This window comes from Echinops telfairi, unplaced genomic scaffold (assembly GCF_000313985.2).
Source record: "Echinops telfairi isolate 266 unplaced genomic scaffold, ASM31398v2 ScPeMD7_7412;HRSCAF=8450, whole genome shotgun sequence".
NCBI classification, from domain to species: domain Eukaryota; kingdom Metazoa; phylum Chordata; class Mammalia; order Afrosoricida; family Tenrecidae; genus Echinops; species Echinops telfairi.
The window spans coordinates 8,141,493-8,169,357 of NW_022111312.1; the positions used below are offsets into that span (position 1 = coordinate 8,141,493).

Genomic DNA, 27,865 nt, shown 5'->3' on the forward strand with positions numbered 1-27,865 from the left:
TCCCCCAGGGTTTCCAGGCTGTAAGTCTAGGGAAACAGACTGGTTCATCTTTCTCCCTCGGAGCTGCTGCTGGGGTCAAACTGCCAGCTTCTCACATAGCAGCTCAATGCACTTAACCCACTGGGCCACCAGGACTCCTCTTTTGTTTTAAAGCCCCTCCTCCCCCAATTCTTGGTTTTACTCATTTGTTATAAACAGATGCAAGCACCCCCCTCCCAATTCTTGGATTTACTCATTTGTTACAAATAGATGCAAGGTAGTGTCAAATACAAGATGACTTCAAGGTCATGGGGACATTCCACTGTCTTTTAATTAAAAGCCCCCCCTCCCCCAATTCTTGGTTTTACTCATTTGTTATAAACAGATGCAAGCACCCCCCTCCCAATTCTTGGATTTACTCATTTGTTACAAATAGTTGCAAGGTAGTGTCAAATACAAGATGACTTCAAGGTCATGGGGACATTCCACTGTCTTTTAATTACACTTTTCCACCAACTCTTTGAAACACCCTCCCACCCAATCTATTCAGTAAGTATTTTTAAAATATATTTTGTGGATCTTGGTTTGACCGTTTTTGTTTTTTCTTAAATCCTTTATCTTTACATTAAGGAGCCTTAGCAGTGTAGTGGTTATGATGGGTTGGCCTCCTAACTGCAAAGTTAGTTCAAACTAACAGCCGCTCCATGGGAGAAAGACAGCGCTCTTTACTCCCATCAAGACTTACAGCCTCGGAAACGCATGGGGGCAGGTCTTCCCTCTTCTGAGGGGCTGTGCGCTGGCATTGGCTCCATGCAGTGAGTTTGGTTTGGGTTTTATCTTTAAGTTGGATGATCCCTGGGTAGCTCAAACAGTTAAGGGCTCAGCTACTGTCTTCAAGGTCGGTTCTTCAAAACGTCATTTTCCAGTTTTTAGTTGCATGCCTAGTCTGCCCATTGTTCCTCTTGGAGATAGACTCAGAATTCAAAGATACTGCATGGTACCCGCAATATGGTGGAGAATTTTACCCACCAGGCTCCAAATACTTGTGGGGCATGCTGTACCCATCTTTTCCCTCGTGTGCGTGATAGCACATACCTTCTTCAGAGACAAGACAGTCTTCTAGGACTGGATCCCTCTGGGGTTTGTTGAATAGCAAGTATATGAGATTAGAGTGGAAAGCCTGTGCTAGCGACCAGAGTACCCAAAGCCTGCCTGAAAGTCAGTTCAAATGTCCTCAGGGAGGGTGGGAGGGCGGGAGGGCTCAGAAGGCCTCATTTGCATCTGCACCTTTGATCTGAACAATCCGAAGGCTGCTGTTTGGCCCTGGGTGGGCCCTGCTTTTCCTTCAGGTGGCAAGTCCTGGGTCTGTCGCTGTCTGTGCAGTGGGACTTGTTCAGGTGGCAGGGAACGAATTGCATGAACGTGACTTGCGTATGGGATCTCCTGTTCAAACAGACTTACCAGAGTGTGTAATTGCCCGTAACCCACTGGGTCTGAGTGGAAAACATAACCCAGCAGGTTCTTGTGCATTGTGTGTGCTGTGTCTTCTTACCCAGCTGGGCTGCCAAGAAATCCTGCATTTTAGCTTTTGTTTCTGAATCACTGTGCTCTCTCTGGGCCTGAAAGCGCGGTGCTTTTTGAGGAATGAGATGAAGGTATATGAACTGACTACGTGTGTATACAGCTGTAGTATCTGTGGAAGAGATGTGCCCAGGGCATAGCTTGACTCCTGTGGAATTTGTAACCTGATTGTCAGGTCATTACAAATGCTGTTACATGCTATTTTTACATCTTGTGTTTGTGTGTGTGATGCTTGTGGATCTGGAAGAAAATGCCTCTGCCAGGCAAGTCTGTGTGTTGGCCGAACCCTGTGTATCACTGGCACTTGCAAAGTAAGATCTGCTTGCTCTCTTAAAAGGCAGATTCTAGGCGGATTCTCCAAAGATGAGCTCACAAAGGAGCTCGGGTAGTGTTGAGCTACAATTCAGAAGCACAGGTGCTGGTTCCTAGACAAGTATGGCATGCTGTGTAAAGTAGAGGGTCTGCAAAACAGGAAAACAGACCTTTCCTCTGTGCAGTGGAGCGCAGAGTGGCTGCGGTGATTGTGAGGCTGGGGCTGTGTTTCACTCTGTTGTGCATAAGGGTGCTGCTATGAGTCAGCCGGCTTGAAGACACCTCATAGTATCACACAATCGAAGTGGAAGCAGGATGTTGCATCCTTCTCCCTTGGAGCAACCGGGGATCCGAATTCTCTGCCGAGCGTCTCACTGTTTCACTGACAGGATCCTCCTTTAGCTCCCAGTATGTTTTAAATCTTCAAGTCCACTTCCCAGTTCTGTCTCCCCTAGAGGGTGACCATGACAAGCCCAAACCACCCCGTAATTCCTGTGGGAAGAGTGTGGATGTGGTGGGAGTGGGGGAGTGTGGAGGTGAGCATCGAGTGCTGCCATCCTTCATTGTGGTTCCTTTTCCCCTGCAGGATGTATCAGGACAAGCTGGCATCCCTCAAGAGGCAGCTGCAGCAACTGCAGGAAGGTTGGTATGTGATGTGCTCTTGCATTTCTCAGCACATGGCTTGGGGTCCCTGAACCAGTCTCTGTGGCTGAGGTGGGAAATCAGGCCAGGCTTCTGTGCTTTGCAGTCTACGTGCCATTAAGTGAAACTGGGGCTATTTTCTAGGCCAGGACTGGGAAACCATTCAGAAGCTAGACGTTTCTTGGAGGGCAGTGGGGCCAAGGAATAGGTCAGGTGTGGGGTTCTGCCTAAACCAGATGTTAGACTGCAGCCGGTTATCACCTGACTTGATTTAGCTGGATATAGGAGCGGGTTGTTAGCTGCCAGCAGTGGCTGAGCACTCGGGTGGAGGGTGCCAGCTCTGGAGTCCTCTGACGAGTTTGAGTCCCAGTGCCAGAATGTATATGACCATGGGCCTGCTGCTCACTCGCTTGCTCTGTCTGTTTTCTGACCAGGGACGTGAAGAAGGTTTGAGTCGATGAGATTCTGGGTGAGGCTACCCTGTGGGGTGCCTTAGGAGTACTTGGGGGGCTAGCTGCTGTGGCTTTGTGTTGTGGAATCCTCTTGTCAGTGAAACTTGCCCCATCAACCCAAAAACCTGCTGTCATCGAGGCGGTTCTGGCTCACAGCAAGCCTGGCAGACGGAGTAGAACTGCCCAGATGGTTTCCAGGGCTGTAAGTCTATAGAAGCTCTTGCCACCGCATCTTTCTCCCGAAGAGCTCCTGATGGGCTCGAACTTCCGTCCCTTTGGTTGACAGCTGAGCACTTAACCACTACACCACCAGGACCTGGGGCTTTGCATGAGGTTCTTTTTTGTGGTGCGCGACCTGCTCTCTGGCACCAGCCCATTTTTCATGGCTGTGTCTACTGGAGAAAAACATTCCCAGGGGTTGTGATCACCTGTCTGTCGTCACTTTGTTCTTTCTGTCAGTGATGGTAAGCTGTCGTCGGGGAGAGAGAGATTCCACTGTAGGGGCCCATGAGGTGCCTGTGTGGTGAGGGTGAATGAGGGGTTTTGAGAAAGGGGGAAAATGCCGTTAGCATGCCCTCCTGTCTCAACCAGCATGGCTATAATGGGCATTCCACAGAGGTGAACTTCCAAAGAACAGGGATTTATTTTCTCAAAGTGGTGGAAGACAGAAGTCCCAAGCTGGCTCTGAGCCGTCAGTTCCTTCCTGGTTGACACCGAGGACATTTCTACCCTTGCAGAAAGCTCGCTTGGCCAGCAATGCCCCGGGCCTGACTGAAGCCTGAACTTTGACCAGGAAGGAAAGGAGGCTGTAGTGGAGAGCAGGTGCAGGCTCCTGTTCTTGACCCTGAGCTTGTGCATTTAGGTCTCCACACCAGGGTACCTAGGGCCAGTGACACTTGTCCCGCAGCCTTTTCTTTTAAAACAGTTGTTTTTGGTGGAAGTTGCCAGAGCACATGAGGTTCCCCCTTGGCCATCTCTTCCCACGTTCAGCGATATGAGTCACACTCTCACAGCCTGTCAGCTTCCCTCGCCTTGCGTGCTGGTGGCTGCATCCCCCAACCCTGGTTCCCGGCTCCCTTCTGGTTGTTGCTCTAGAGTAAATGTTGACCTTTTGGTCTCGTGTAGTTAGGTTTTGGATTTTTTTAAGACATTTTTTAAATGGAATACTGTACTCCTAGGTAACATTTCTTATTTTGTGTGTCCATCTGTTACTTGGCTAAATGGTAGTTTTGGAAGCGTTTTGGCTCTGGGTTCAAGGAATATCACAGAGCGATAGTCTCGGGCGCCCTGTACTCTGAACTAGTGCAACGAGGTGAGTCTACACTCTTAGAGAATGAAGAGTTCCGCTCTGCGTTTTTGTGCTGTGATCTCTGGGTCCGTGTTCTGTGACCCTAAGCAGACGGTTTGTAACGTACCCGGGCAGCATTTGGTCGTCTGGTCTCAGGGTAGATGAGACTGTGGTCTGTGTGGGCTTATTTATTCGATTGGTTTCTGGTCTTAGACTTTGGTTTCCTGCTTTCACTTTTGTTCCTAGTGAGTAGAAACCAGCAGATGTATCTTAGATGACTGTGTGTGTGTGTCTGCATCTCTTCACCTGTCTTTCGTGGAGAGTCTTAATACAATAGGCTGGGGACCTCAGGTAGGCCCCAGGTGGCTTCTGCTCTGCATTCCAGGTTGATGGCTAAAGCCTGCGCAGGCACGGCCTTGAAACCGTCACTTGTTGGTGCTGGAAAAAAAATTTTAGGTAACAAAATACAGAGCAGATTGATCGTCAAAGTAACGCCATCTTTTTCTTCTGTCAACGCTCAAAATCAGGTACGCTGCAGGAATATCAGAAGAGAATGAAAAAACTGGACCAGCAGTACAAAGAGAGGATACGAAATGCAGGTGCGGCTACATCATAAGCAGGGATGACACATCTGCCACTGTCCTCTTGCTGAGCTGCATCAGTGGCGGGTGTCTGTAAGAGCTGGTCTCCACGATGCATCCCAAATAGCCTGGTGTGGGAAGGTGTTGCGGAAGAGAGGAGAGACACTCCCCCGCCTCCACAGGCTGTAGTTACATAAAAATGGTTTTCTCTCTATGCCGTGAAGGGCCCTCTGATCAAGGGCATAGGAGGTGGCTCTTGGTGGTCAGATTATGTACCTGGGGCCCCAAGAGGAGTTCTGCCCTTTCCCTTTCATAACTGCATGACAGGCTTCATGGACAGGCAGAGGTGTGACCTGGAGGGGGTGGTGGGGGGTGGTAGGCTGTTAGCAAAGTTACCTCCAGTTTAAGTTTGCGCTCTCTGGTGCTCTGTGGGGTCAGTCTCCTTGGGAGTTATGACTGCCTTATAAGCATGGGGAGGGCAAGTGCCTGCTTTGGGTCTGTTGTACACAGTACCGTTGAACAAAGGCTTGCTGGACATCTGCTGTTTCTACTCCTGGCAAGGTAGTGTCCACACACAGTCCTGACCTTTAAGAGGCTCGGTATTGACAAAAGACAGATGCACATATAAAGCCGAGGAACAATATGAATTAAATAGGAATCATGCCAAAAAAAATTCACGGAAGTTGAGATAGCTGTTAGAAGTTGTGTCTACATGGGTAACTGCAGGTAGGCAATCGTGCGTGTTAACTAGCATTTTGAGTGCCCACAGCATGTTACAGCGGAAGTCACAATGAGGCCTGGGGTGCCATTCCATTGCTGTGTCCTCACTCTGTGACCCAGTGACTTCCCAGCTCCTTACTGATGGAGTCTTCCGTCCCCTCAGTGAGTAGATGTCCAGTGTAAACCAGCACACAGTGGAGAAAGGTGTGGGGACCCAGGAAATGAGGACTATCACTGTCAACTCCTCACCCACCCTCCTGCTTGCCTGCTCTGACGTGCTCCCTCCAAGCTCCTTAGGCCCCTCCTTGGGCCATCCTTGTCCCCTCAGCCAGCTGCCTGAGTGACCTTGTAGCAGGGAGAGGAACATGCGCAACAGGCAGCAGCATAATGGCAGGACTTGCTTATCCCACTTCAGGTCTGCCTGTGGCGTAGCGGGATGGTCAAGGTTGGCAATTCAAACCAACCGCCGTAATTCAACCAAATCACAGGAGAAAGATGAGGCTCGCCGCCTGGGAAACCCACAGGAATGGTTCTTCTCTGCCCTGTAGGGTTGCTGTGAGTTGGAATTGACTCGGTGGCAGTGGGTTTGGTTGGGTTTAAGGAAGATACTTAACCTCTCCATTTGCCCGTCTCTGAGAATAATAAGACCCCCTGGAATTGGTACAAGACGGTGTAAATGAGAACAACATGGGTCATTTTTCTTAATCTGGCACGGCCGCGCAGACACTGGGTGGTTTTACTTCACTCTGCTCCGAGCGCCAGCCCTGTCGTCATGCTGCTCTCATAGGCCCTCCTCCCCCAGGGGGAAGGTGCAGATAAGCTGCGTCAGCCCTGTCTTGCCCTTTACCGAGCTCCTTCTGTACAGGGCCCCGTCGGCTTACTCTCCTTCCATGGAAGCAGCCGCTGCCAGCTCCGAGTTTTCTGCCAGTCACGGGACTCCACAAGTCTGGCCTGCTCTGGCCCGGTGGGAATCTGAGGCTGTCGTGGGTGGGAGCATGCTGATCCTGTGCCCAGTGATGCCCAGTACTAGGGGGTCAGGCGGATGAACCTCAGGACTTCCAGGGTTAGAAGATGATGCGCAGATTTGTCCCATTCCTCATTTATTATCTGCACATTGAGTGGTTGTTAGTTGAGCACCTGGGCATCCCCCAACCCTGTGATATTCTGTGCAATCTTTTGTGTGAATGTGCCAGGTGTGCCTTTCAAGCCCATAGTGTTGGTGGGGTTTGCAAAGGGGACCATGGTGCACTGTGGACAACAGCCCTGGAGTGGCGACCCAGTATGTCCCAGTTTGTAGGAAACACCCATTGCTACTGAGTTACTTCCAACACACAGAGGCCCTCCAGGGGAGGGTAGAGCTGCCCCTCAGGCCTCAAGGCTGTACTTTTCACAGGAGCAGACCGCTGCATCCTTCTTCCTGGAGGGTTAGAGCCACCAGCCGTTAGCAGATGAGCACTTTACCACGGTGTGATAACCACAGGGTAATAACCTAGTGATCAGGGAGCTACTTAGTCAAGGTTTGGCACTAACTGCCTGGCACACCAAACCCTACCCACTGCCATCAAGTTGGTTCTGATGCATAGCCACCCTGTAGTACAGCAGAGCTGCCCCTGGGATTCTGGAGGCTGTAAATCAAGGCACAGACAGTCTTGTCGGCTGTGTTGGAACTACTGACCTTTCAGTTAGCCTAATGTGTAACCCACTGTGCTACTAGTCCCCACCCCTCCCCCCAAGTACACAGAAGGTGCTTAATAGGTTTACTGCTGGCTGGAGGTGGGAAGGCATCTGTGAGAGGGTCCAGGGATGACAGTGGGGGAGACAGTTCAGGCTGTGATGGAGAGAGGTGTTCAGACAGACCAGTAGACAGTGCTTGCCAAGGGAGTCCTGGAGCAGAGGCTTGGTGTCTGAGAGTCCAGCCTCTGGAGGTGCCTAAAGCTCTGTGCTCTGGTTTCCTATGGGGTGCCCTTCCTCACCGTAGTGCCCTTTACTCCACAGCTTGGGTATCGACTTGGCTTGGCCTCCGGAGTGATGGCATCACTTCCCCCAGACCCACACCGCCCGGCCCTGTCCTTGTAGGGGTGACTTTTGGAGAGTATGGACCCAGTGAAAGAGAGATCCCCTCACCAAGGTAGTTTAAAGGAGCTCTGGTGGCACAGTGGTTAAGCACTTGACTACTAGCCGAAAGCTCAGTGGGTGGAGCCACCCTGTGGCACTCTGCTTTCAGAAGGTGACAGCCTTGGAACCCCTCTGGCAGCCCTGGTCGCAGGTGCGCAGTGGGTTTGGGGGACGGCAGCTTGGTGCCTGCTGTCTCCTTTACCTTTGAGCAGAACTGCCAGTGCCAGCCCTGTTCTGGGCCTGATTTTAACCAGACACCGTCTCTTGCTGCCTTCCGCTTCATGTAGATCAACACTTTACTGATGAAAACATTTGCTTGTGTAACCATGCTTTCAGAAAACAATTACTGCTTCTAAATGAATCCTAGCATCACTGTCTAGAAAGGTGACACAGCCTAGCGCGTCTGATTGCATGTTCTCTCTCTTTCAGAACTCTTCCTCCAGCTGGAGGTAAGTACACGTTGCTCCTGGGCTGCTTTGCAGTGCTTCCTTGCCCTCCAGAAGTGGTGGTGCTGCCCTGTGGCACCAGATGAAGAGTGCAGAGGTGCCCCCCAGACATTAGTCTGTTCCCAGATACCATCTTTTTATTCTCCTCTTGTTTGTCTGGGCATCCTCTGTGTCCCCCAGTGGGTGGGATGCAAGGCTGTGTCTCACGTGGAAGGTGGTTGGAATATGTTGGAATGACAATGATTGAGGCATCTGCTTTACTGGCCTTCAAAGCAGCCTCGTGTCTGAATTAGCTCTCTAATTCACTTTTACAGTCAGAAGTGTCTGGGCCAGTGAGAACGACGTTTTTTGTTGTTTGATTTTCCTTTTATCCAGCTTTCATCTGAGTGCCAGCCCTGTGCCAGGCCTGGTGCTGGGGATATAGAAAAGAGTGGGAAGCCGGCAGGCTGTGCTGCTCCTGAGTGGCTGGTGTGGGTTGGGGAGCTTTGTGAGAAAGCTGTGGTTTGTCAGAGCCACATGATTGGAAACAGTTTTAGTACTGAGCTAAGTTCCAAACATGTAGTCACTCAGCCCAGAGGACCCACCTGGTGCACCCCACCGCCCACCCTGAGCCTGCTTGTTCTTCACTTGCTAGAATGCAGACAAATGGGGCTGACGTAATTGTCATTTTTGTCGAATTTTAGTGTTTGAGTGCTGTGGGGTACAGCACCCAGTGAATGATCTGGCCCATTACTATCCATCCAGTTTTGACTTGTAGCAGCCCCCCTGGGTTTTCTGTTTGGGACTTAGCTTCTGTAGAATTGCCCCCCTGGGTTTTCACTTTGGGGCTTAGCTTCACTCTGTAGAGAGCAGGTTGCCAGCTCGCTTCTGCCATGCTGGATGGGTTTGAACCACCAAGCTTTTGGTTCACAGCTGAGTGCTTAACCATTGCACCACTAGGACTCCTCACTGGTTCCTCGTACTCCCCAGTATTTTGACATGTCATGAATCATAAATGGCAACTCATGCCATCTCACCCATCTCTTGTACTTAATTTTGAAGACTGGTAGACCTCCATGAATGTATGATTCTAACCATCCTTGAGAAACTTAGCATGAAAGTCATAAGTCTAAGATGTGCATGTGAAAAATTGCCTGATGGGTGAGTGAGTCAAGTACTCTTCCAGACAGACAAAAGGCTGGGGACCCGCTTTTGCATCCCTTGGAAACGGGCCCGGCAGGCAGTGACTTAGTGCAGGTGTCTTGCTCTGCTTCCCAGGGCTAGTCCACTCTCTTTCTTGTTTTGCTCTTGAAGGCGAGAGCCAGGCTTCATGTCGGAGCCTGTTCTCGGGGCCTTCCTGGTACCCCTAGCCTCTGCTTCTCGTTCAGACTGAACAGGTGGAAAGAAACTACATCAAAGAAAAGAAGGCTGCGGTGAAAGAGTTTGAAGACAAGAAGGTGGAGCTGAAAGAGAATCTGATTGCCGAGCTGGAGGAGAAGAAGAAGATGATCGAAAATGAGAAGCTCACTATGGAACTAACTGGAGGTATGAGAACCCCGGGGGCCAGGGCCTGGGGAGCGGGAAGCGGGCAGAGCTGGGGGGCAGGCTGCTGACAGCCCTGGTGGAGGCAGAGCAGAGTGAAAGGTGAGTGGGCTCCACTTGTACTGGCTGTGTGACCTTAGTCCAGCCATTAACCACTCGGAGCCTGTTGTTCCCCTCTGCACAATGGGGCCATTGATCCCCAGCCTCAGCACTGTTATGGGAAAGGTGTGCACCGAGGCTGGCACCCTCTACAGAGCATGTGTGTTCATTAACTGGGAGACCGCAATACTAACAACATGTTCTGGATTACGCTTTATGGAATTCCTGGGCCAGCTGCCGTTCACGTCTGGTCATGTTCTTGTTGGCTCAAGTCTGTTTGTGGTGATGGGCAAGTTAGGGTTTTTTTTCCTCCTTAAAAGTCCCCCTAAATGTCAGGAAAGGCATTTTCTTCCGTTGCCTGAGCTCTGAGAAGGCAGGCTTTTGGTCTTGCGTCCTCTCTGCTCTCGGACCCTCCTCCTCGGGTGTTCCTGAGCTGAGCGGTCTCCCTCCCTGCAGAGGTAGTCGAGTTGTGTGAGACTCAGAGCCGTCCTGTCATCGCAGGCTGACTCTGCCGTGGGGTGGAGGTGGGAGTGTGGAGTGCTCAGCAGGTTGGAGGCTGCTTCAGAGTCAGAACCCCCACTGCCATCTGTCCCCTAGCAGGAGAAGGAGCAGGAGTTGGTATTGAATGAACTGGACTGGTCGCTGGGATCTATGAGGGTGCTTCAGATGACATTACTTGTCCATTCCATTCCTCAACAAACTATGTAATGCCCCCTCCTAAAAGTGGCCTGCCCTTTTATAATCACGTTCTAAGGCCCTGGACTCCCGCCTGTTTCTGGCCAGCGGACTTCTGTAGGAATCCGGGCATTTGCGTCGGTCCTGGGACTGGACGGAGTGAGAGCACCAGCCAGGAGCAGCGGTGCTGTGCACCCGCTTGTCCTCCCGTGATACACCAGCAAAAGAAGGGGCTCCACTCAGAAACAAGGGCTGGACTGTCTGGGGAGGGAAGAGAAGAAAAGGAAACCTCTCCTCTGGAAGTGTTCTCATTGAAAGGCTTGGCCAAACGAACCAGGCCCGACGGCCTCCGGGAGCGGCTCAGCGAGGGTGTCCGTGAGAAGAGCTGCTGAGCCCTATCTGCAGACGGCGTGGCTTTGTTCTTGGTAAATGTTTCTTTATGGCAGACAGCTCTGATGGCCTTGTCCCTTGCCGACCCGTGTGCCAGCCTGCCCACTGCTTTCTCTAGCAGCACCTCTGGCTGCCTTTGATGCCACGACCAGCGTGCTCGGCCAGAGTCTCCAGATGTCCACGGGCTTTATTAGGCGAGTGGGAACAATCATCAGTTTATTGCCACTCCCTCCCCATCTGTAGGGAAAGGGTCACGCCAACTCACCTGGGATCTGACAGTCCACTTGCCGATAAGCGAGAGACATTGTGTGGCCAGCCAGTTTGACAACCAGGATCACAACTGGGACTGGAGGTGTCTGGTGACTGGAGGCCAGCCTGACACACAGGTCAAGGAAATCATGGGTAACGCCGTGAAGTAGGTACAGAAGCGGGTAAAGCCAGCTCCGGGTGTCATTCCTCCAGCCACTGGAAACCCTTGGCGTGGAGCCACTGCCAAGGTAATGTGAGACTCTGCAAGGAGGCACTGGAGTTAGAAGGATAATGAGCCTTTCCACAGATGGGACTGCTCTGGGGATGGATGAAAGGGCTGGTTTCAACCCTCTAATGCAGTGACATCGTTGTTCACCTTTGGGCTCTGAGCTCTGCCAAGGAGCCCTGGTACAGAAGTTAAGCAGTAGGCTGCCAACCAGAAGGTTGACCAGTCCAGTCCACCAGCCACACTGCAGGATAAAGATGTGACTGTCCGCGTCTGCAGCTCTCCCCAGGAGGTCTTTTTTGAGAAAGTTCCTTTTCGGGTTCACTGTGAAAAGCTTTTCAGATGAGGGTCAGTGTTTGAGACGGTCTATCTGTGACCTGCTCTGCCTGAACATGAAACACTCAAACCCTCCCTGGGATGGAAGAGGGGTGCTCGTAGCCCCCCACCTCCTTTGAAGAATGGGGGGAACTGGGCTGCTCCGGTGGAAAGGTGCCCTGGAGGTAGGAACCTAGGAATGTTAGGCCAGTGCTTTCAGGAACTTTCTCTGAGAACGTGGCATGTGGAACCAGCCCCTTGTGGAGCTGCTGCCTCTGATCTGTCGGCAGCAGTTGGAGTGAGCGTCTAGGGAGAGTGACCCGGGCAGGCATCCTCAACATGGAAGCAAGGGCCTTGGATCAGAGAGGCCATCAGCGGGAACCTGATGAGCTCTCACATGAGAAAACATGGCCTGTTTTCTCCCCAACAAAGAAGTGGCCTTCTTTCCATCTTGTCTTCTGTTTGCCCACGACGGCTGCTTCTATTTCTGCCTGAAGATCTTACCTCACTGGGAGCATCACCCACCCACAGGCCCCTTCGGAAGCTATCGTGACCTTCATATGGCCTGTGGACTCCTCTCCAAGATGCTGGTTTGTGGCCAAAGCCCCGAAGATGTGTAATACCAAAATAGAAGCCCTGTTTCCTCAGCACTTAGAGTGATCAGACCAAGATGAATGTGAAGGTAATGGTGCCACTTTGGTGGGCCCACAGAGCAGAGATGGATGCTGGCCCAAATCACTGACTTAGGGCAAGGATGTGGATTTTTCCACTTGGCAAGGACAGGATAGAAGGCTGGGGTGACGCTAACAGTGCTTTGAAGAGTGGCTGGCACAGACTAGTCACTCTGGGATTGGAAAATTGTGACCATGCTGAGTTCCCTCAGCTGCTTTGCCTGTGTGTCATTATCCCATTGTCACAGAAGGCAACCAGGGTCCCTGGAAGTGAAGCCATCTGCTCAAAGTCCCTTGAGTGAGTGGTGAAGCCACAACTGGCCTGTCCGATGGCAAGTGCGTTATCATTGCCACGCCATGCCACCTCCTCGCCATTGGTTTATGTTCAGATACCAGGGCCACATGCAGTACTCTGTGATCACGAAGCCAAGCTTGATGCTAAAGGTCTGCCCCCGCAAGGCACGTGTCTGATAACTACACACAGCACAGGCTGCATGTCTTCACCAGTGTCAGGTGGTGGGGAGGGGGCCAAGACTGCTTGTCTTGATTGTAGAGTATGGAAGGTGATACCCATGCGGGAGCAGACAGGGAAGTCGGAGCAAGGAAAGGGGGGAACTCACACAGTATCTATAAGAGTAGTAGAAGTGGCCTGCATTCCTCCTGCTGATGGGGAGCCTGGGCCGTTTCACGTGACTGAGTTCACAGAGAAGGCGCTTTGAATGGTATCTGACTGTGGACACTGGTGACTTGACCTTGACTCATGTCCCCCTTTCCTCCTGAGGCACCCCTTTTGCTGTTGCCCATCAATGCTATCTTTGTACACCTGTTTCTCAGGCCCCCCAAGTCCCTGTGAGTTGCTGTAATGGAAGAGCCCCTGTTGACTTCCCTAGTGGTTGACTTCCCTAGCTGTCTCTTCTGCTGGTGGTGTGACCCGTCCAGTGATTCTGCAGGAAACTTCGTGTCATTCTGTGCCCGGGCCACTGCTGGGGGGGGGGGGGCTCCATGCTGTGGTGGAATTTCAGTCTAGTGGGGGGATTGGCACAGATGGTTGTAGAGATGTTCTTGACACTTGTTAAGTGGATGTCTCACCTGTGGAAGCTGTCCCACCGGGTGAGAGCTCAGTGAACGCCCCACGGCTGTTGAGTAGGGCTGGGCTGGGCAGAGGAGACAGCTTAGGCGAAGACCTGGAGGCCTAGAAAGACATCGTGCTTTTCTGCTGTAGAAAGTTCCGAGTACATAGGAAGGGAGAAGGGAGGCTTGGCCTGGGATGGGAGAGCCCTGTGCACCCTCCTGAGGACGTTGGCATTTAGTCTGTAGAGCACGGTGAATTGTCGAAGTGTTTAGGAGGGTGATAGACTGTATTTCTACTTGAAGAAGCTCACCCTCAGGATAGAAGGATGGACTGGACGTGGTGGGAGAGTCAGGTCAGTGAGACTGTTGAAGGCCATTGGAGGTTGGTTCAGCAAGAAGGTGGTGAGGGCTCGGGGAGGAGACGAGCCAGTCAGGGTGCGATGTAACAACGGTGAGAAATACAACTTTCCTCTAGTTCCTAAATGTTTCCTCCCCGCTCCCACTACCATGACTCGAATTCGACCTTGCAAGTCTGGCTAGACCAGAGGATGTGCACTGGTACAGATAGGAACTGAAAATACAGGGAATCCAGGGCGGATGAGCCCTACAGGACCAGTGGTGTGAGTGGCGAAACAGGGAGGGTGGAGGGAGAATGGGTAGGAAAGAGGGAACCGATTACAAGGAACTATATGTGCCCTCCTCCCTGGGGGGATGGACAACAGAAAAGTGGGTGAAGGGAGACGTCGGACAGGGCAAGATATGACAAAATACCAATTTATAAACTCTCAAGGGCTCATGAGGGAGGGGGTAGTGGGGAGGGAGGGGAAAATGAGGACCTAATGTCGGGGGTTTAAGTGGAGAGAAAATGTTTTGAGAATGATGTACAAATGCGCTTTACACAATTGATGTGTGTATGGATTGCGATAACAGTTGTATGAGCCCCTAATAAAATGTTTTAAAAAAAAAGTGGTGAGGGGATGGGATTGGAAGGTGCTAGGAGGCAGGACTGATAGTATCAGAATTTGATGCCACAGAAAAGGCAGACAAGCCCTAGACAAGGATTTTGCCTTTGCTTGGGAGGATGGCTTGATGTGATGCTCCTGAGGCCCAGGACAGGAGGTGGACTTGTGGGGTGAATTGAGTCATGGGTCCATCTGGGACAGAGTCATTCAGGTGGGTGGGTGGTGCTGGACATGGTGGGCTGTGGTTCACTGGCACACAGGCTGAGGTCGGCTGGGCACCAGACATCCCCAGGACGTATGGAACAAACCAGCAAAGAGAACCCCAGCGGGGCGACAGGTCCGTAGGGCTTTTGTGTGATGGCAGCCAGGGGAGGAGCGGTTTCAGGCACGGGTATGGGCGGCTGAGGCAGGGTGCAGAGAAGCCAAGAAGGATGAAAGAGGCTTTTACTGTGTGTCTTCATTATCTCCTGGATATTCAAGTGGCTACGAAAGGACTAGACAATGAATGAAAGGGAAAAAAGCGAAAGGACTAGACAATGAATGAAAGGGAAAAAAGCGTTCAAGTGGATAAATGAAGACCTGCTATAAAAATGCTGGCACCAAAGCCATTGCATCTGAAAGAGTCTTTTATCCCAGAACAGTGGGGGGATTGGTCAACCGAGGTGGCTCTGAGGCACTTTCACAGTCCTTATCACAGTCACTTATACAGTCCAAAAGGCCTAGGACTCTGGGGCTCGTTCATTTGAGGGAAGAGACTCCCTAGATTTGGGGGTAAAGGATACTGTCAGCAGCTATAAGGTGAGGTGAAAGGCAACTCGGTTGGTTGGTGGAATCTGTTGTTTTTTTAACATTTTATTGGGGGCTCGTACAACTCTTATCACAATCCATACATAAATCCATTGTGTCAAGCACATTTGTACATTTGTTACCATCATCATTCTCGAAACGTGCTTTCTACTTGAGCCCTTAGTATCAGCTCCTCATTTACCCCCCTCCCCACCTCACCTCCCTCATGAATCCTTGATAATTTATGAATTCTTATTTTGCCGTGTCTTGCACGGTCTGATGTCTCCCTTCACAGTGGAATCTTCTAGGACAGACTCTTCAGTCTCCCTGGCTTGCCCAATGGAATTGTCTGAGGGGGGTGGCAATGGGACAGATACTCCTCGGGTGACTGGAGATTCTTCCCAACTTGGATTGATCGGCCCATTCCATTCTTGCACAGATTCCATGGAAGTGAAGCCCATCATGACCAGAAAGTTACGGAGGCGACCCAACGACCCCGTCCCCATCCCCGACAAGCGGAGGAAGCCAGCTCCAGATATCCACTTGCTTGAGCTTGAGCCACTCTCCCCGAGGCTGCCGCCTGCTGTCCAACCTTTACTTGTCACTCCTCCCACCGGAGCCCTTCCCTGGGGAACACGTGCACATAGTCACCCCGTAAGATGCTGCCGGCCCTTTCATGGCTGGAGTCCTCCTCGCTGCAGCTCCTGGTGAGAGGGCTTTATGGAGAAGAATCACATGGGAGCCCTGGTGGTGGCATAGTTGTTTCTCATTTCCTTGCTAACTGCAAGGTCAGCAGTTCAAAACCACCAGAGGTTCCACTGGAGAACGATGAGGCTTTCTGCTCCTGTGAAACCCAAAGGGACAGTTCTCCTCTGTCCTACACGGTCACTGTGAGTCAGAATTGACCCCCTGGCAGTGAGTTTGGATCACTTAGAAAGGGTACCTGGTGTTGGCACAGAGATCACGTTCACTTCAGAAGTCAAAGGCAGCTGGAAACGTCAGGCACCTTCGTTTTTCTACCTGTGAAAGGGGGGCATTCGCCTCCCTTTCTGGACTTCTGTTTATCTGTGTCTCTGAAGAGTGGATTTCGAACTGCTGCATCTAAGGTTCCCAAAACTAACTTGGCCTGCTGCCCCCTTTTCTGGAAAAAAAAGAGCACCACCCTGGCATGAAAACCTTTTGTCCTGTAGCCCATAATCCAGGATAGAGTATAAGTATCTGCCTTCACAGCTCACCAGGACCATTCCAGCGCCCCCAGCAGAGGGCCAGTATCTCCTACTTTGGGAAACACTGATCCTAAGTCAAAATGAGATTTGAGTCGGTCATAAATCCTCTAATCATAGCAATGGCACTGGGGCGAGGGGGACACTGGGATACTCAGGGAAGTGTTTCTGTCCTAGAGAGCATAACTGTTGGTCCAGAAAGCTTCAGTTCTTTGTCTGCCACTTGTCGCCAGCAGACAAGGGTATAACTTCCCGTCCTTACAATCCAGGCAGAAACAGTGATTTCACAGTTAGCGTGTGTTTGCTCACTTTTGCTCACCCAGTGAAGCTCATGCCCCCTTCTCCCCAGGTAAGATACCTGGTTACTGCCCATTTAGCAGGAGAGCCATCAACTTCCAAGAAGCAAAGTGTCTTGTGAAAACACCATTCAACTGAGTCACACTCCCTTGGGTCTGACACACGGGTGTACTGTCTCAGGATCTGTTTGTGTGAAAGCCATGTTTTGTGGATGCATTCCTTTAACTCTCAGCACCCCAGCTGAACTACCTGTTAACAGATGAGCAGATCATGGAGGATCTGAGGACATTAAATAAGGTACCGGGGAGTCTTGTGGTGTAGCAGAGAACTTTGGCGTGGCGCGTCTTCTGCTTCCCGTTGTTTCCATGTCACTTGTTAAATCATTGTGAAAACTCTGACACCTTAAGTTGCATCTGAAATGGTTTTTTCTAAGACTCTTTCTGTTGTTGTTCTTCCTACAGCTGAAGTCACCCAAGAGACCAGGTACGTGCTTGGAGCCATTGGCACTTGTGTCATCTCTTTGTCACATTGGAAAGCATGCAAATAGCTGTCTGGGAATCATTGCACTTTTCAAAAAAAAATGTTTTGTCTTTTGCCAAAGAGTTGTCAGGGCAGCTGAAAGTCCCATTCCTTAAGTGCGCTTCCCCTACCCTCCCACTGTTAGTTACTTGTCCCCTTCTTAGGGTTTACTAAAGAAGAGATGTCTGATTTGATTTCTGGACTGGGGAAGGTTTCCTTGTGGGTGAGCACCAGACCTAATATTAAAGTCCTTGCCCCTGTTGAGAATGAAGTTGAGGAGGCTTTCCCAGAATCCCTTGCTTTCTGGCATTAAGTGCCGAGCATAGCTGTGCCAGCCCTTTTCCTCCCCAGCCCCGGTAAGGGGCTTCAGAGGCGGCTCCGAGTCTGGCCTTACCCAGGAGGGGCTGGCGCTGTTCTTGGGGATCCTTCCACAGCAGCCCTCACGAGCCAGCACAAGCACTCTCAACAGTTCTGGATTGGCTTAAAGAACAAACAAACTTGGGTACTGATGACTCACATATCCTGCTACTCAGTGACTCTTGTGGACTAGAACAAGGGCGTCCTTTCTCTCGATGGTGTCCATGGTCTGGTCCACAGAAGCATCCTGAGTGCCTGCAGAGCTGCTGGGGAGGGACCGTGTGCGCCTGTCAGCTGTGAGTTTAAGCCCTGGACCCTGTGGTTATTAGCATCAGCCTTAGACTGAAGCTCCACACGCCGGTAATCTGCTCTACTAGGTACTCTGAGGCCTGCAAAACGGTTGTTGTTGGCATACCCTCAAGCTTCCTGGGAGTCTGCTCTGCTCAAGTGTTAATCTGGGCCCTGACCTCCTCACAGGTTGGTTTAGAGAATCAGTAGATAGCAGCTATCTGGCTGTGTTGGATTCTCTCACCACACCAGTACTCCTGAAGCATGTTAACACCACCACCCTTGCTCTCGGAAACTCAACGGAGGGTCTCTGTGTTAAACGCAGACTCAGCTGGGTGACAGTGGGTTTATGAGTACATCAATTCAAACACTAGCTGATGGACTCACATATGAAATTCCTCTGCTTCCTTCCAGCCTCCCCGTCCTCACCTGAACACATGCCTGCCACGCCCGCTGAGTCCCCAGCCCAGAGATATGAAGCTCGGATAGAAGACGGCAAACTGTACTACGACAAGCGATGGTAAGTTCTGGGTAAATCTGAGTTCTCTGAGCATCTCCAAAGCACCATTTGGAAAGGGGGCTGGAAATATCCTGTCAGAGCATGGCGATGCAGAACTCAAAACAGTCCTTAAAGTGGAGTATTGTTTACAGAAGTTTGAGGAGTCAGGTGATTGATACCATTGTTAGATCTCTGAAAATACTTGTTCCCAAAATGTGTTCAGCTGCAGGTGGCTTGGTACGCAGGTAATTGGGCCCCTGTAGGCTGGCCACTGGCATTGCTCCAGAATTTGGAGGTGCCCATTTTTTATGGTGCCCCAATGAACTGGGTCTTGAGGTATACCCCTCCCTTTCTGCCCACTCTAAGTTGGCTGTTAGGTGCCACAGTGCATAGGATTGTGTTACAAAGAGATTTCATGGTCAAATAAGTTTGGAGGGTAATCATGCTTGGGTAAGTGAATTTCTACATTGTAGGAGTCTTTGGGTCCAGCTGTGTGCTAATTTGCCTTGTGAGGTTCTAATATATTTGTAGGTGTTTTCTTGTTTTTTTTAATTTGACCATACATCCTTACGCCAACTGTATTTGAAACCATAACTACTATTGATTGAAGACTGGTGCCTCAGACTACCAACATATTTTCACTGGTGAGGAAATGGCAAAGCACTAGGGAATAGCCTTAGAAGCCCAGCCACGTTACTCAGCCAGCACACACTGTCTGCTCTGCCCAAGGTGTTCTACTCAGGTGTGAATGCCCCCAGACTTGTCACCTTTGCACACTTATCATCTTGGTGCAGTCCTTCCTATTCTTTGTCTGTTGCAAGTGTAACTTGGAGTCACAGAGGGCGTGCATTTGTGTCCTGCTTTGTCACTGGGTGACATTGAGAATGTTGTTCTGGTGGTCTCTGCAGTTAATCATTTCTAACGACTGTACCCCGATCCTCTGAGTCACAGTACGCTTATCTGACCACGGGTTGCAAACTCTGGGCAATAGACATTTGAAGCCTCCTTAGGGAAGAAAATCAGCCAGCACTGTGCTGCTTGGTTGCTTTGTACTTCTAAAGGTGGCCAGTGCTTAGACGTCTAGTAGTGATCGAAAAAAATCGGCTCCACTTAGTAGCTCAGAGGGAGTCGGTTGCCCACTACCTAGTGAAGGTTTGCTCTGTCTGAGCCCCACTTTACTGACTCCACCTCTCTGATTTGGCTGTTCTGTGGCATTCTTTAAAAAAGGTCAGCTTACAGCCTAATGTTGCTTATCAAATTGTATGTCACCACTAGGTGTCAGGCCCTAACAGCGTAACACACCAAGGGACAAACTCGGATGAAAAATGCCTCTAATAATGAAAACCAAATAACCTTTAAAGATCAAGCCCACACATACAAACCAGCTTCGAAATGATGAGATATATCGCTGACGTTTTTACAGATCCGTGAGTCCTTAAAGCCGTGTGCTATTTTTCACATCATGTTCATTTTGAAACGGTGTGTGTTGGCTCTTCGTTCATCCAGGTTTCACCCTTAGATTTTGAGACAAGCCCGAGCTTGAAAATGCAGTCAAGAGGGGTAGGAGGGCGGGGCTGGGGGGTGGTGGTGCGGCGGCGAGCAACTGATCCCAAGGGCTCAATGGAAAGTAAATGTCTAGAAAAGAACGATGAAATACATTCACCAGGATGTCGGATACAGTTGATGTATGGTTTGTAACAAGTTGTAAGAGCCCCCAATAAAGTGATTTTTTTTAAAAAGAAAGAAAATGCAGTAAAGAGAAGCCCTCTTTTCCTTAAAAAAAAAAAAGGCCCAGAACCAGGGTCCCACCCCTCGCCTAAGGCTAGCAGCTGGCCTAGTGTCTTCAGACCTACGTGCTTTGCGGGTATTTTCACCATCCTGCTCAGATGGACCGCAGACATGCTCTGAAGTTAGTGCTCTGGGAGGCCTTTTTTGCCTTGTCTTTGAATCTCCAGCATGTTTGTCCTGCAGTCAAGTGTATTTAAAAGCACCCGTTTCCACTGTATTTTACTGGGAAATGTTTCTGGAAGGCCTGGCTGACACTTCCACCCCAGGGTCCCATCTCTCACGTGGTGGTAGGCTCTTGTCCACTTGTCTCTCTGTGGAGGCTTTTGACTTTTTACCTTTGCTAGCCGGCTCGGCCACTGACTGACAGACGTGCTGTTTCTGGGGTGGTTGTGTTCCTGGCCAAACACATTTCACTGAGTTTCAAATGAAAATGACTTCAGCAAAATGAATGTGGTTTGGGCTTCCCATCCTGGCAGGAGCACTTAGCAAGCTACATTTCACTTTGAAAGATCAGCATCTTCCTGTGCCTTGGTCTGTTACGGCTCTCAAGCATCCCCCATCCCTTTGCAAGCCTTGCTTAGGCTTCTGTTGGTATGAATGACCCCTCTCAGAAAACACCATGAAAGTCGCTGATACTGTAACTAACGGTGGGGGTGGACTTTTTCCCCCTGCCCTTCTTCTCTCTCTTCGCTGGAAAGCCAGAGCTGCTAATGGGGATCAGAAATGAAGTCACTCACTTCCTCTCAAGTGCCTTGAGCCCTCGACCCTTCCACTGCCGTCAACAACTATTGACAGCAGTAAGTCTTTCCAACTAGAGTCTGCGTCCTCCTTGAGGTCCTACAGCAAGAACCTGGGGTTGGTGGGGTTTGGTTTTTTTTTTTTTAATTGAAGTGTTATCAGGGTTCCCTGCAGGATACAAAATTAAAATAATTCTCCCCTTTCCCACCCCACGTTTTGGCCCACCTTCTAAAGAAATCGCTTTCTTTGAAAAGAGTCGTGATAATTCCAGTTTGTTGGGCTTAATAATCGAGGCAGAACTGTAAGAGCTTAATTATAGGGATTCCTAGGTCAGAATTTCCATTAGTAATAAAGCAATAAAGTCAATTTGGCATTCGGGGCTTGTCCTCTGAGGCTGTTTTAAAGGACTTTTCGGCAGAGATGAAATGTAGCCTGCAGAAAGTGGTTAGTTGGCAGAAAAGCGATAATATACCACTTTACTGATTTGGCTCTACTGCTGTTGCTTTTAACATGTTTTCTATAGAACTGTATTTGTAGTTATTTTCTCCCTTCTATTTTATTTGTCTTTAAAAATTAAGTCAACACATATGCTAAATTTGTCATACACTTTTGGATTTCATGTGCGCTCTCACATAAATGTCTTCAGAGAATTCAAATAATTTAGAACACTAGATATCCAGAAAGAGTGCTTCCCCAAGACCATTGCTGAGAGCATGAGCCTTCCTTGGAGGCCCCAGAAACACTAGTTTGGGGTGGGGGCCCTAGGGCCCTAATGCACAGTAGTTAAATGCTCAAGTGCTACCCGACAGGTCAGTTACTCTCTGAAACCCATGGGGCAGCTAACTCTGTCCTGTAGAGACACTATGAGTCAGAATCCACTTGACTCCAGGCTGCAGGTTGGGAATCCAGTGTGAAGTCTTGGGAAGCATGTTGAGCAGGTCTCCACTAGGAGCAAACGGTATTAAGTGATGGACAGGAATTAGTGACGGACGTTCAGGATGGACACTGCACTGCTTCGTCCTCACGGTCACTTTAGCCAGCCCAATGACGGCTCTCAGTTCTAAGCACATCAGATGGGAAATGCCGCCCCAGGTTACGTCCGTCCGTACTGACTAGTCTCCTGGAATCGGCTCGTTGCCAGTGGCAGCTCCTCGTGCAGCTGGCGTTTTCAGTCCCATCCTTCTTCCGACATTCCGGTGTTGCCCAGTACACCGGGCTTTTGTTCAGTGTTGCGTATTTTGTTGCGGAACACGCATCTGGTCAGTAGTGCAGCCTCCCCTCCCAAGCTGTTAAGTAAAACCCATTGTAGAAAAAGAAAGCTATTCCAAAAAAGGAATGCCACTTTAAATTTATATATTTATGACATTTGCATATGCATTTGATATACATTGACCTATTTTAGCACATACATTTACCTAATGCTGTATGTATATATAAATGGAATATGTTATGTGTATAAACGTTATTGCAAGCACAGAAACAGAGTGGACACAGCCGTGTTCTCTTTTTGCACTTGGGGGATACGGAGCCTGTGTCCACACCAGTAGTATACTGCTGCGCCGCACTCCCGACCCTCTGTACCAGAGTCATTTGAGAGTAGCATCAGAATGACTTGAGACTAATGGCACTTGTGTTGTGTTTTTTGTCTAAAAATCCTCAGAATAGCTGTGAGTGTCCTTCTCTCTGTGTAGTATTAAATAAAATTGTCTCTGGGGGGTGAGGTGCCAGCCCCACCCGGTACTAGAACTCACTGGTTCAGTAATACTACTTCTGGGTTCAGTAATGCACAATTGTACGGTTGAGATATGTAAGTATTATATTAAAGACATCAAGAGCATGAGAGTTAGATTACAGTAATACAGTCAGACATGTTACATAGTACCATCGCTCACCTCAGCCCGGCTTGATGGTCCTCGTGGAGGGGGCTTAGCTGTCAGAGAAGAAGCCGCTGCTTCATCCTCCTTAGTCACCTTCTCCAGCCACCCTCTGGCCAGCCACCCTCTGCCAGCCACCCTCTGGAGAACCAGGGAGCCTCATTATTTATTGCTAACCACGCATCATAGAGTCATACATCACAGAAAGGGGCAATACAATTCATTCTAGAACAAGTTTGATCACTCTAACGTCTCACATAATAAAACAGACAATTACTATTCTGGGAGGCATACAAGTTCCCTGATAGTGGACAATAACCTGAGTCACCAGGAGGGATATTAACATAGGCAATACAATCAATAGGAGAGGAATCACCCAGGGGTGTGTCCACATTGGTTGTGGAATAGACAGTGGTGTCTGCTTGATCTAGACAGCTGATAATGGCTAACTAACCTTTGTCACCCTTGGGGCGGGTTTGCCCTCTCTTGCAAGTGAATAGACCACCATTATCCTTATCAGAAGGGAGTGGGTCTTATTCAGGGTGAGTCAGACTAATAGTCTAGCCACTACAGATGGCCGATGTTAAGGAGAATAACCTCTGACCTACTCTCGCTGATCACCTATTGTACAGTCACTCTTAAGCAGTTAAGTTTGGTACACATTTTGGGGAGACAACTTAAGAGAAATCCTTCTGTTCCCCACATCTCTGTATGTTTTCATTCTAACCATTGCCTAGTTCCTTACTGTTTACCTGGACACAGTGGCTTAGATGTGAGAGTCAGGATCTGGCCATGAACTGTGTCCCATGGCTCAGAGAGCGTACTGATAGTTCCCTGACCCAGTTTGCCAACTCATCTGTGGCCAAGCAGCTCTAAAACTCCTGTCTGCCTAGAGCAATCTTGCCATTCCAAGTGCATTTATGATTCGATTTCTCTTAGTAGTCTTTTCAGCAATCAAATGGACTTGGAAACCAGAGTTTTCAGCTCCTCCTCAGCAGGTTGAGGAGTGCTGCAAACTTGGAGTAGACGAAGCTCATTGTGGGAGTGAAGGGCCTCCTTTAGCCGTGGTGCCTTGGCAGTGATTATTTCATGACATCAGCAAAACACCATTCCCCTCTTCCCTCCCCCCAAGAGAACCAGGACGATGCTCGGCTTTGCTGGGAGCTGGGTTTGGGTGTGTGAGTGAGTCTGTCTTGCTAGAGCTGTGCAGCCTCATCTGATGCAAAGGTGCTGTCTTGACTGAGCCAGTCCTGGCCCAGGCCAGTGCTGCCAGCCACAGCTCAGCTACTCTTTCCAGTCCTGTAACCCAGCAGCTGCTGCTGCCCCTGTGGCAGCTGTCACTGTCCCATTTGGCCTTTGGCCCTGGCCTCTTTTCTCTCGTCCCTGGCCTTGTCCCTGAGCTTTGTGAAGTCGGAGGTGGTGCTGCGCTGCAGGCACAGGGAGATGCAGGGACGGAAGAGAGCACTCTCTCTGGTCCACTCCATTCAGGGTGGTTTTCCTGGCTCTCCAGCAGTGGTTTCGTTTTTTAGTTATTTGTGCTAATTACTTTACTGTTTTCCTGTCATGTAATTCACATACCATACAATCCAGTGGTTAAAAAGAGTTGTGCACTCTTGGTTTTGGTTTTAACTGTATGTCTTGTTTTGGTGCAGGTACCACAAGAGCCAAGCCATCTACCTGGAATCAAAGGACAACCAGAAACTCAGCTGTGTGATCAGTTCTGTCGGGACCAATGAGGTAGGGTAACCTTCTCTACTAAAAGTGGCTCTGTGAAGTGTTTTGAATGAGGGTCAACCTGAAAATGCCTCTGATAGGGCACAGCGAGGTCATACTTTCCTTCCTGCAGTTGTCAGGCAGGACTGGCACTCACTTGCACATGGTCAGAATCGCTCTTGAGCATCTCTTCCACGGTCTGACTGCAGGCTGGGTGGGTTGTGTGTGCTGGTGGTGGTGATGAGCTCTCCGTACGGGGACTGATTTGGGGAACCACTGAGGTAAACTCAGGAAAAGCCTGGCTTTGTTTCCAGTGACCATCCACTGAGGAGGGAGCTAGGGGGAGGCTCACACTCCATCACTGGTTTGCTGCTGTTGCTTTAGATCTTTCATAGATACCAATATATTGGCTTTGAGGACTCAGTAGGGCACTTGGGAGATGCCTAACCTAGGGTCTGCCTTGCTCATGCCAATCACCACTGCCTTCTTGGCTTGGCCAGGCCGTGTTCAGCGCCCTCTGGGATCCATGACCACGCTGTAAAGATGGCCTTGGTCAGCCTTTGCCAGGGTGTGACCCTTCAGAGTTCCTCGGCCTCACTGTGTTTTGCAGCTCTGTGGTAGCCATGTTTACAGTCGATGCTCTACATCCAGCGTAGTCACTGGACACAGCAAGTGCTTCCTGAGTGTTTTTTGAGTGAATGACCAAAACCAAGGGCTGGAATTGGCCTTCGGGGTTATGGACGGATGACTTTTGACTAGGTGCCTTCGTGGCCTCTGCTTGTCGTCCTTGTACCCTGCCTGTCCTCTTGTCCCCCTGAATAGCCACTGCCCAGGCCCGGACCCTTAGGCATGCCACAAGCTACCTCCAGAGTGGAGCGGTTCTAAGGTGAGCCAGAGAGCCACCTTGGAGGGAGGAGGACATGGCTGCCCTCCAAGTCCCCCGGCTAGCCCTTTGTTAGGAGAATGCCAGAAATGTGTACCTTGTCTTAATAATTTTAAAAGAAGTTTGAAAGTGTAATCGCTGTGTTGCCTCGATCTTTTTATCAGTGCACAAATGTCGGCCAAGACATTGATTTTACGTGTCTCCCCTTTGTAGCTTATCTGTGCCAGTGCACAGTCAACCTCTGCTCTCCCAGCTTCCTGAATTCAGAACTGCCCCCCAAAGTGACTAGTCTGCATAATGATTATGCACTTGGCGAGTAGGGTGAGCCATCCAAACACATGAATGTCACTTCCCTGGGGCCCAATGCCATGAGTTACCTCTTGCCAAGTGAAAGCCAGAGTCGGCTCTCACCATGGGCCTCCAGCCACGAGGGGGTTGGATTCTGCAGTGTCATATGGGCGCTTGATACCTGAGCTCCACTCCAAGCCAGGGCATCATTTTCCTTTGTGACGCCTCAGGATTTTTCAGGAAAATAAGAGCGCTAGTTAAGATTTTTTTCCTCCCTCTGTTGGAGGTTGTCATTTCTTGACATAACAGAGTGTCAGAGCGGTCTGACAAGAAAGCAGTGACACCAAGTGAGACACAGCTCCTGGAGGGAAGTCACCTCGGGGCTTTGGCAGTGTGTGAGCCTGGGGCTGGTGCGATGCTTCTCCTGCTGGAGGAAGGCCCCAGCTCGTTTTTCAGGTCGTGTCCTGAGAGGCACTGGAAGCACCGGGCCGCTGCATGGCTTGACTTCGGCCAGGCTCTGCAGCTGAACATGACCCTGCCACACCCCTGTGAGGCGCCGCTTTGTATGAGGTCATCGACCTTAAAAAATGGTGAACTAGCTTATGTATTAGAAAGCCTGTCACTAAACAGTCATTAGAATAAGCTTTCTTATGACCTGAAAAAGGGTCTTGGAGGGAGGAGATCCAGCTGTAAGATTATATTTGTATGTTGGGTGGGAGGTGGACTGCGGGGTACGGAGAGACGGGCTGGTTTCCTGGAGAAGAGCAGGGGCCTTGGACGGCAGCTCCAAGGTTCACTCTGGACAAGGGCCTGGACCTGGCTGAGCCTCTCTGTCCTTTTTTGTGAGAGGGGCCGATGGTAGCACTTCCCTCAGGGCTTCTCTGAGCTCAGGGTCTGGCCCACAGGAAGAGCCCAGGCAAACCCTGGCTGTCAGGTGTGCGGGGGCCAGGCTAGGAGCATGTCTTCCCACTCATGGCTGGCGGGATATCCTCACTGAGTGCGGTGGCCAGCACTGGCAGACTCCACTCAGTTCCAGAGAACATCTCCGCCCTGTGAAGGAAGCAGGTGCCATCTGTGGGCAAGGAGTCTGAAGAGGGGGGAAGGGCTGTCTTGAACTTTGCTCAACCCTCTCATGACCCAGATTGGTGGTGGTTCTTTTGCTGCTGCTTCTGCCATTAAGTGCCTTGTCCGGGAACTGGAGCCTTGAGAGGCTCTATGGTACGGAAGGCCCTTGGGACGAGGAAACTAGTTCTGTGTTTGCTTGAAGGTGTATGTCCATGAATATATGAATTTTGGATGTTGATCACATTACAATCCAAATCCAAGCGCGAGTACTTACGGATAAGGCAGAACCCAAGTCCAGGATGACCATGTGTCCATTTTCTGTGAGAGAGAGAGCTGGTGCCTCCTCGCTCTTTCCCTGTACCACGGTGCAGGACGGCCAAGGGTGGTGGGGGTGCTTCGGGCGAACTTTCCAGTTGAGGTGAGTCACGCGAGGTGGTCATTCAGACGGGCGTTTTCTGCCTACCCCTGGCCCGTGCTGGTGATGCGGAGGTCCTCAGTGTTTCCTGGCCGTCACCTGTCCCCTGTCTTCTCCCCGTGCAGATCTGGGTGAGGAAGACGAGCGACAGCACAAAGATGAGGATCTACTTGGGCCAGCTCCATCGCGGACTCTTTGTGATCCGCCGGCGGTCAGCGGCTTGACTTTCTACCGTCTTCCTCCCTTGACCCTTTCTCTGGAGTGGTTTTTATTTTTGTTTTGTTTTCTTCTTAATAGAAACATTTTAACTTACTGGAAATAGCGACTCGGCTTCAGAGAATGGAGAACACTGTTGAGGATTCTGCAGGGCACACGCGTGGCCGGCCGCTTTCACCTCTGGCATTCTTGCCTTGACTTACAGACTTCAGTCACCACGGGACTGGTTCATGTTCAGGAAAATTGGGGTTCCAGTGCATTGTCTGTGGGCTGATTCTTTTATTATGTTCTGTGTTAAACTTGTTTGTTTGTTCTTTGAGTTTAGAGGGAAAGCTTTTGTATTCTCTTTGGCCCTTCCTGCGGTGAAGAAGCGATCAGGGTGCTGGGCGTTCCGAGTTGGGAATCTGAGCAGAGGCTCACGGAGCTGCTGCTCTTGTCAAGCCCAATTCCCTGTTTCCCCAGAAGCTTGGGGCAGAGGTCCCAGCAGACGGAGACGAATCCTTGTGGTGTCCCACCAGCCTGGAGAAACAGAGGCCTCGGGTACACCTGGCGCGTGCCCTGCATTCTCACTGACGGAAGTGGGGTGGTGCTGAATTGCCGGTGTTTGGAATGGTCTTTGAA

At 50.4% G+C, this 27,865-nt stretch overlaps 1 protein-coding gene across 1 annotated transcript; it reads left to right on the plus strand.

Annotated features, from left to right (window-relative positions):
- The first annotated feature begins 2,459 nt into the window (after positions 1–2,459).
- SUDS3 (SDS3 homolog, SIN3A corepressor complex component) lies at positions 2,460–27,558 on the plus strand. The gene is made up of 11 exons (XM_004709681.2): positions 2,460–2,514; positions 4,782–4,853; positions 8,100–8,119; positions 9,484–9,640; positions 15,521–15,616; positions 16,837–16,898; positions 17,063–17,084; positions 18,180–18,285; positions 24,317–24,401; positions 27,154–27,239; positions 27,326–27,558. The coding sequence occupies exons 1-11, from the start codon at positions 2,460–2,462 to the stop codon at positions 27,348–27,350; spliced, it is 786 nt and encodes a 261-aa protein (XP_004709738.2). The 3' UTR covers positions 27,351–27,558.
- Positions 27,559–27,865: the final 307 nt, after the last annotated feature.

Coding starts and splice junctions, on each gene's coding strand:
- SUDS3 (XM_004709681.2), top strand. CDS start 2,460: ATGTATCAGGACAAGCTGGCATCCCTCAAGAGGCAGCTGCAGCAACTG. Junction 2,515..4,781: donor GCTGCAGCAACTGCAGGAAG/GTTGGTATGTGA, acceptor GCTCAAAATCAG/GTACGCTGCAGGAATATCAG. Junction 4,854..8,099: donor AGAGAGGATACGAAATGCAG/GTGCGGCTACAT, acceptor TCTCTCTTTCAG/AACTCTTCCTCCAGCTGGAG.